The sequence below is a fragment of the Dromiciops gliroides genome, chromosome 4, assembly GCF_019393635.1.
Source record: "Dromiciops gliroides isolate mDroGli1 chromosome 4, mDroGli1.pri, whole genome shotgun sequence".
NCBI lineage: Eukaryota > Metazoa > Chordata > Mammalia > Microbiotheria > Microbiotheriidae > Dromiciops > Dromiciops gliroides.
Window position 1 is genome coordinate 241,322,384 of NC_057864.1, and position 9,357 is coordinate 241,331,740.

Consider the following 9,357-nt stretch of genomic DNA (forward strand, 5'->3'; position numbering starts at 1 on the left):
AATGAAAATATCCAGGATTATTATAGTCAAAATCCAGAGCTTCCAAGTCATCAATACCCTAAGAAGTCAGCAAGAAAGAAGTTCAAGTACCAAGGAACCACAATCAGCATCACAGAAGATTTGACTTGGAATACTGTTGGGGAACCCAGGAGGCTCTCTGTTGTCCCTCTGACTGAGTTCCCCCTCCCCAGGCTTGGGCTGTGGTCACTGAGGCAGCAAGTCTCCTAGGAAACTTTGTGGTCAAGGCCTGGATTCCAGAAACTATGCTTGACTGGCCTCCCAGGGGTTCTAGGGACTCAGATGTGCAAATCCTGCTCTGTTTAGGCCTAGAACAAGTTCTGCCCGGTCAAGGCTGAAAGGTTGAAAAATTACTCTTATTCTCTTAGAATTATTCTTAAAGAGATTTTATTTGATTAACTTTGTGGGTTTTTTGCTATAAATACTGGGCTATCCTGAATAATAAAGTGCACACGGTTACACACATAATGTGGTGCTGATGTGTCAATGATTAATCATCTCTGATCCTCAACTTTCCTCAAGGGAATTGAACCCTCAACCCCGACAGAATACAATATTCCAAAAGGCAAAAGATAAAGGCTTTCAACCTAGAATAATCATTAGTAAAACTGAATATAATGCTATATAGAAAAAAACAAAGGAAATAGAGAAATTTCAAACATTCCCAAAGAAAAAGTTAGAAGTAAAATCTTTGAAATGGAAACACAGGAGTCAAGAGAAGTATAGAATGGTAAATATATTGGAACACTTGAAAGGGACTATGAAATGTAAAAGAGATTACATTCTAATAAGAGATGAAATAAATATCCTGTCAGAACCCTAATGACTTCAAGGGTTATAGAAGGAATTAAATAAGACAGAGTGAGGGGAGAGTAGTTCTCTTCTGAAGGAAGAAATAACCATGAAAGGGAAATATACTAAGTAGGAAAGGAGTAGGAAAAGGAAGAACCTTCCTATCTCATACAATAGGAGTACTTGAGAAAAAGAGTACAAAAACAGTGGAAGAGATGATAGAAATGGGCATTGCATGAACCTAACTTTCACATACAGAAAAAAAAAATTTAGTGTAGAAATATGTTAAACTCAACCATGAAATAAGTATAAACAGGGAGAGGGAAGGGGAGTTTAAGGAGGAAGGACAGGATTGGTGACAGAATAGTTAAAAGCAAACAAAATTAGAAGGTAAAATATTAAGGTGGGATTAAGAAAAAGAGAGAGGCAGCTAGGTGACGCAGTGGATAGAGAACCAGCCCTGGAGTCAGGAGGACCTGAGTTCAAATCCGGCCTCAGACACATGACACTTACTAGCTGTGTGACCTTGGGTAAGTCACTTAACCCCAATTGCCTCACCAAAAAAAAAAAAATAGAAAAATAAACCTTTCTGTGTTGTATTAGGAAGGAATAGAAGAGAGATAGATGTTGGACCCAAAGGTATCCAATGGTGGTTTATAAAGTGGTAGTTTATATATCTGTGTGTCTAGGAATATTGCCCAATCCAGAGTAGCCATTCAGGCAGAAGGCTAGTAAAAGTATGTGAACCCATAGAATGTCATTATCAGAGGACAAAAACCCCAGGTACAGGTTTGATTATTTCTGGTATTACTATAGGCTTTTGGTTTTAGGAGCAGTACAGTGAGTGGAAGAAGAGCAATAGCTTTTAACTAGTCTATTAATTGCAAGTCATCCAAAAGACACCAAGGTGATATATGGTAGGCATAAGTACAACTGTGCCATATGACCAGCAATGACTTAATGTACAAGTGACATAAAAATATAATCCAAGAAATGGAAAAAAAAGACATGAGTGGGTCATATAACAAGAGTAAGGAATAACAGATAACAGTATTACATAAATTGTCTTGGAAATGAGGGTTAAGTGACTTGCCCAAGGTCACACAGCTAGTAAGTATCAAGTGTCTAAGGCTGAATTTGAACTCAGGTCCTCCTGAATCCAGGGCCAGTTCTTTATCCACTGTGCCACCTAGCTGCTCATAACTTATCAAAGATTGTCAAGACCTAGAAGAAGGCCTACAACATAGACAGTGGACCCTATGTAGCATGTTTGGGAAACACAAGAACAGGCAAGATTTTCATTTGTGTATCAGGAGTACTCATAATGATAACTACATGAATTCATCAAAGTGTTAAAGTATTCTTCAGTAGTAGTTCACAATCAGTGAGGAGGGGTGTGATGAGTGTTTATATTAATAATCTTAGAGGGAGGAAGAAACTGAATCTGAGACCTCCTTACCCTTTCTGCCCTGAGATGAGGTGATTAGTGTCTTACATATAGAATGCGTTTATGCACTTTCTTAAACATCAACTCCCAGAATAGCTAACTCAGATTCAGTGTATTATGACAGTCAACATCTACTTCAACAATAATTCACAGTCTCTCCTAATGTGTTTACTTTTTCTCTAGTCAGACCGATGACTCAATTAGTTCAAAGCAAAGACATTTGAACTAACAGTCAGAAGATTTACAATAGAACATTCTGCCATAAGCCCGACATATTGTCCCACAAAATCCACATTATCAATGGTAAGAGAGAGCCTACATGAAGTACATATACATGGGAGATACATGTGGAGGAGACATTCATAACTCCAACTGGTCCCCAGGTGTCTCCATTGGGTGGATCACTCCTTTGTTCCTCTCTTAACTTGAGGGCATGTACTCTTCCATGCTTTGCTTTCTACTTTTGGATGCATCTCTTCCAAACCATCTCAGATTCACTCTGCTAAGGTGTAGTGGATAGCGCCCTCCCCTTAGATAAAGATAGACTGATAGCATTTTACTTGTAGCCATTACCCCAGATTAAAAAACAGAAAAGGAAAAAAAAGTGAGCCAAAGTGTCATGGACTAAAATTAATGAATACTGACATTTATGTAACCCCCAAATCCTGTTGGGGCTTAGTTTGCAAATTAATTTGAGTCAGAACAAAAGACAAGGACAGGATTTTCTGTCTTTATTATGCATATTTGCCTTCTTCAAAGTCTGACTGGTTTAGTTCTATCTTTTCATCAATACAACAAAAACAAAACAAAAACCACAAAATACACACACAAAATAAATAAAAATCTCAGCCAACCTACATGAATGAATCAATAATCTTTTTAAAAATCATTAAGTATTTACTATGTTCAAAGTATTGTGACAAGTGCTGGGGATACAAAGAGAAAATTAAAACACTCCCTGCTCTCAGAAAGTTTACATTTTAATGGAAAGACAATACATATGGAGATTTCAGTTTCAATTTAGACAGGAAGGTTCCATGATCAGCAAATTACTTCTTTAATATCATTTGACCAGTAAAATCATATTAGTTTCTCATGTTGAACCATTTGACTGTGACAAAGACTTTGATGTCAAGAACTTTCTTTTCTGGACCTTCAAAGGATGTAGTTATGGCACCTTCAGGAGCAGTTTCCAGGTGACATCTCCACAAGAGCAGCTTCCCAGGATGATGAGTGAGGGTATTGGGTGAAAATCTTGCTATTCCTGAGGCTCTTGGGCTCAGGGTCCTGGACTGCTTTTTATCAAAGACAATGTATAAATGATGGTCAAGGTGATAATGATAGTTTGATTTGCTGGGCACATTAGCTAGGCTGGCTTGCCTACCCTGTGACAGCAGTTGGTAGGAAACTGGTTAGAGATGGCTGACCGCTTCTCCACAGGAGTTACTTTCCTAGTTGTGTCTGGGCTATAAGGAAAACTGATGGTCTGGGGGATCCTGCCACTCCCATAGTTCTTATGTTTATTTGTCTGTTATATGTCTAGTTAATATTTTCTGTGTTATTGAATGTTCAATTTAGGATAAGCTTCATGTATGTTGAGCAGAGGGCTCTCATTCAAACAGGCCTAAGTTCCTAGTGTTAAGGGCTAAAATTCTAGCTAGTCTGCCTAAAATATCTAATGAGTGGTCGCCAATAAATTATAAGCTTTAGCAAGAGTTAGACTTTTGGGGCAGCTAGATGGCACAGTGGATAGAGCACCGGCCCTGGAGTCAGGAGTACCTGAGTTCAAATCTGGCCTCAGACACTTAACACTTACTAGCTGTGTGACCCTAGGCAAGTCACTTAACCCCAATTGCCTCACTAAAAAAAAAAAAAAAAGAGTTAGACTTTTAAGCATTTATTAAGGAGAATAAGAATTTGGTAAAGAGAGAGAGAAAGGCCTAGATTCCTATCTATTAAAGGGAGAGCACATTTCTAGCTCCCTTCTCCACCAGCGTCCTCCAGAAAGAGAGCGAGACAGCGTGCCAGTCTCTTCCTTCTTCCTCCCACTAGCAAACGTCACTTCCTGACGCCAAAGAAAAGATGCATATTCTTGCCCTCAAAGACCTTCCTTTCATGGCGGAACTTTTCTACAGTAAGTCTCCAGCAGGTGGCATCATTCCAATTATTATACTAGCCTGCTTTTGTCTGCATCCTCCCCTATGGGCCTAGATTCTCAGGATACTTCACATCATTGCTAAATGTTGATTCTTTGGGGTTTTTTGTTTGTTTGCGGGGCAATGAGGGTTAAGCGACTTGCTCAAGATCACACAGCTAATAAGTATCAAGTGTCTGATGCTGGATTTGAACTCAGATCCTCCTGAATCCAGGACCACTGCTTTATCCACTGTGCCACCTAGCTGCCCCCTAAATGTTTATTCTTTTTTTTCTTATAATTTTATTTTCTAAATTACATGTAAAAGCAAATTTTGACATCAATTTTTTAAAACTTTGTGTTCCAACTTCTCTTCCTCCCTCCCTTCCCACCCCCTACCCCAAGAACTCAAGCAATTCAATGTAAGTTGTACATGACTAAATGTTTATTCTTAATGCACATGTATGACCATGCCACACCTCTGTTGAAGAAGTACTATTGCTGTTCAGTCGTATCTGACTCATCACTCCATGGACTGTCCATAGTATTTTCTTGGTAAAGATATTGGAGTGCTTTGCAATTTCCTTCTCCAGTGTGTCCCCATTCTACAGATGAGGAACTGATTGCAAATAGGGGTTAAGTGACTAGCCCAGGGTCACAGAACTATGAATTGTCTGAGGCCAGATTTGAACTCAGATCTTCCTGATTCCAAGCCCAGTGCTCTATCCACTTTACCATCAAGGAAGAAGCACCAGCCATTTCCTATTTCTTTTGGATCAGTTACAAATTCCTCATTTGTCATTTGAAACACTTCATAGTCTGGCCCCAGTCTACTTTTTCAGCACATTTTTCACATTATTTACCTCACAAACTGTATGGTATATCCAAACTAGCTTATTTACTGTCTCCCATGCCCTACATTCCAAATATTCTGTCCCACATGCCTTGAATACACTCCCTTATTACCTTTAAAAGGTAGAAAACTTTTAGAATCCCTGCCAAGTTCAAGGGGCACCTCCTACATCAATCCTTTCCTGATTCCATCCCCCCACCCCAGACATTAATACCATTCTCACCCCACAAATTACTTTGTATTTACTTTGTAAATATACTTTTACATACTTGTTTTTTTTCTTCAACAGAATATAAATTCAAAATTGTTTGACTTTGGTATTTGTGTCTCCAGGGCCTGGCATACAGTAGGCACTTAATATATGTTTGTTAATTGATTGGAGGATTGATCTTTAAGGAGTAGACAAAATGAATTTCCTGAATTACTCTACAGGTCCCTTCCAGTACCTTTTTACCCAACAACAGAGAGGTCAGCTGAAGATATTTTTCTAATTGGCTGCATATGACTGATCCAGACTTTGACTCCTCCCTCTGAAGTCTTGCCCTACTTCTTCCCTTTCACCTAATATCTGCCTCCCTGCCTCATAGCTCATTCCTTAGAGGTATTATCAACAGATGAGCCCCTGACATAATGGCCACCAGCAGAGTCCTGATCCTAGGGACCCTCTCACTGGCCGTGCTGCTGATTCCCCCAGGAGCTTCTGAGACCATTGAAGGTAAGTTTGTGACAAAAGCGTGCTGATGGGGAGGGCAAAGAGGAAAGAAAGGGGTGGGAGATATCAATAGAGCAGAGTAGAGAGAAAGACTCTCTACAGGTCTCTCCCTGTGGATCCTAAAGTTGCTTAGTGTCTGGGGATCTATGGGATTAAACCCACTCCCTCAGGGAAGACCAGGGATGTGTCATATACTCATCTCATGCTCTTAAGAGGCAGATAGGTCTCAAGTGTTGAGATCAGAGGTGTGGGGCATGATGGGAGGGTGGCTTAGCTCAGTCCCTAAATGGCCTTTTATTCTACCACTAGTCCTGAAGGGGAGTCCCAATGTAGAAACAGGTGGGCAAGAGCACATGACTTGCATTCAATTTCCTACTTCTTTTTAGTTTTCAGTTTCAATTATTTCTTGCCCTACTCCAGCCATTCCCCACTAATAGGTCATTTCTGGGTTAGTGGCATATCTCTCTCTCTACTGGTCTCTTTGCTCCATTTGAAGGGATCTTATCTATCCTTTCTATCTTCAGTAGTGACCAGCACAATAAATCTATGCACACAGTAGACGTAAAAGACAAATTTGTTGCAGATTAAATGCCTTATTCCCTAGTTGTCTGGCACTGTGTCCTCCCTCTGACTTGCTCTCTCCTGAGACATATCATCCAAATAAGCTAGGATAGGGTGGTATAGGATGAAAAGGAGATACATAGGACAGAGATTGGAAGAACCCAGGACAAAACAGGAAAAGGAAAAGGAATAAGCATTTATTTAGTATCTGCTGTGCACCAGACAGTATTATCTCATTTGATCTTCACAACAATCCAAAGAGGTCTTTTTGTTATCCCCATTTTACAGTTGAGAAAACTGAGTCAAACAGATTAATGACTCACTGAGAATCACACAGCTGGTGTCCCAGGCTGGATTTGAATTCAGGCCTTCCTGACTCTAGGTCCAACATTCTTTCCGAGTTCCTCAATTCATTGGGACATGACTTGTGCCTGTGCCCCAGGTCACAGGTTTCTTATCATCTGCTCCTCTCTGGCTCAAGTGCTGTGATAAACCCCTGTCCTGGTGTCCTTATCCCAGAACTTGGATCCTTGCTGTATTATGATCACAAGTATAACCATGTTCTTTCTCTTCTTTCCTGTATTCCCTTCCCCCAGCTGACCATGTGGGGACCTACGGCACAACTGTGTACCAGTCCTATGGGCCCTCAGGCCAGTATACACAAGAATTTGATGAGGATGAGAAGTTTTATGTGGACCTGCAGACGAAGGAGACTGTATGGCGGCTGTCAGAGTTTAGCCATTTTACTAGCTTTGACGCTCAGAGAGGGCTGAGAAACATAGCGACAATGAAGTACAACCTGGACATCCTGATCAAACGCTCCAATGAAACCTGGGCCGTCAGTGGTATTGACCCCTTTCCTTACTCTCTTTTCCTGTCTGCCCTTCCTCTGTTTCCTCACTGACACCAGTGAGGTATCTCTTTCTCTTCAGACCACTCTGCCACTATGGTCAGCCCCAGAAGTCACCAGGCCAGTTTCCACTCATCATGTCACCCCAGCCCTGTTAGTCATCCCAACACATTCCCAACCATTCACAGAAGGCCTCCTGCCCCAGCATCCACACATATTGTCTCCAGGCCTTTTCCCTACACGGAGCAGCATCAGCAGAGGGGTTGGGGAAGCAGCCCTTCTGGTAATCTGGCCTGGAGAATGAGCTTTAAGGGTTCAGTCCTATTTAAAGGGCTCAGTGGGGTATGAGAGCCCTTAGGTGATCACCTCACCTTTCTATTCTCAGTGCCTCCTGAGGTGACTGTGTTCTCGGAGAGTCCTGTGGAGCTGGGCCAGCCCAATGTACTCATCTGCTTGGTGGACAACATCTTCCCCCCGGTGGTCAACATCACATGGCTTCGTAATGGGCAATTGGTCACCCAGGGTGTGTCTGAGACAGACTTCTATCCTCGGCCTGACCACAGATTCCGCAAGTTCCACTACCTCACTTTTCTCCCCAACACAGAAGATTTTTATGACTGCAAAGTGGAGCACTGGGGCCTGGAGCAGCCAGTCCTCAAGCACTGGGGTATGGAGCTTTTGTCCTGGTAAAGTAGAGATATCCCGGGTCTACGAATCCAAAGAGCTGTATTTTAATCATGTCCCTTCCACCAACCAACTATATGACTTTAGGCAAAACACTTGATTTATTTGAACTTGTTTCTTCCTGTATAAAATAAAGATAGGGGGCAGCTAGGTGGCACAGTGGATAAAGCATCAGCCCTGGATTCAGGAGAACCTTAGTTCAAATCTGGCCTCAGACATTTGGCACTTACTAGCTGTGTGACCCGGGGCAAGTCACCTTAGATCCCATTGCCCCACAAAAAAATAATAAAAAATATAGTTATATCTATCAATCTACCCAGGATCATTGTGAGTGCTAATGATGAAATTCTTCATATAAATATATTACTATAGTTTCCCTTTTTCTTATCTCTCCTTTTGTCACTACTTCCCTCCAAGGACCCACTAGTCCCATCTGTAGTTTTCCTCCCACAAATAATCTTTCCTATATGAATAAAGCATCTCAAGTTCCCAATACTACCTTCCTCCAAGAATTTGAATTCCTATATTCTTTACATTTCAAAGAAATAATTATTCTCATTCCATGTTTCCTTTTCCTCCTCAGAGCCCCAGGTTCCGTCCCCACTGCCAGAGACAACAGAAACTGTGGTCTGTGCCCTTGGTCTGGCTGTGGGCCTGGTGGGCATCATTGTAGGCACCATCCTCATAGTCAAAGGCATGCGTTCCAGCAGTAGGATCCAACACCAAGGTCCTCTGTGAATCAACTGATGGAAAGGGAGTGAGGAACTAGAGAGACCTGGGGGTAAGAATAAAAGAAAAAGCAATACTAGGATGGTGGGGAGAGTAAGGAATCACAATAGAAGTAGTGGTGGATATGTTGGAAGAATTGGCATGGGGATGGAGGCAGTTTTCCTATAAATTATCTCTTGCTGCAGGTAACAGCTTTCTAAATGAGGAGGAACACAAGGAAGAGCCCAGCTTCCTGTCCCTGACCTTGGTCTGACTGAAGATGCTGCCCTCTGTCATCTGTCTGAGCACCTCATCTATCTGTTCACCCTTCCATTTAACTGCCTGGACCTCTGATTTATGCCACATAACCCTTCTCCTTAGCAAACTTCCCTTTAATCTCATAATTTTATATAGCAGATAGCCTGGTCTGATCTCTGATTTCCCTGTAGGCTCTCTGGGGTGACTTATCTCCAGGGTCCCCCTTCTTCCAATACTGATATCCTCCTTAGGTGAGTAAAATTAGTGGTCTCACCAATTCCCCTGGGTTTAACTATCATCTCTCTACAGGTGCGATTCAGCTACATGTATCTATCTCTAG

The 9,357-nt window shown here is 41.6% G+C and overlaps 1 protein-coding gene across 1 annotated transcript; it reads left to right on the forward strand.

Moving 5' to 3' along the window:
• The first annotated feature begins 5,820 nt into the window (after window positions 1–5,820).
• Window positions 5,821–8,821, forward strand: LOC122726225 (H-2 class II histocompatibility antigen, A-S alpha chain-like). Its single transcript, XM_043963820.1, has 4 exons — window positions 5,821–5,959; window positions 7,114–7,362; window positions 7,753–8,034; window positions 8,635–8,821. Exons 1-4 carry the CDS (start codon window positions 5,875–5,877, stop codon window positions 8,787–8,789), a joined length of 771 nt encoding a protein of 256 aa, XP_043819755.1. The 5' UTR covers window positions 5,821–5,874; the 3' UTR covers window positions 8,790–8,821.
• The last annotated feature ends 536 nt before the right edge of the window (window positions 8,822–9,357 follow it).

Excerpts from the sequence above, each read along its gene's own strand:
- LOC122726225 (XM_043963820.1), top strand. The coding sequence starts at position 5,875 with ATGGCCACCAGCAGAGTCCTGATCCTAGGGACCCTCTCACTGGCCGTG. Across the intron at positions 5,960-7,113 it reads AGCTTCTGAGACCATTGAAG|CTGACCATGTGGGGACCTAC; the intron begins GTAAGTTTGTGA and ends CCCTTCCCCCAG. Across the intron at positions 8,035-8,634 it reads GCCAGTCCTCAAGCACTGGG|AGCCCCAGGTTCCGTCCCCA; the intron begins GTATGGAGCTTT and ends TTTCCTCCTCAG.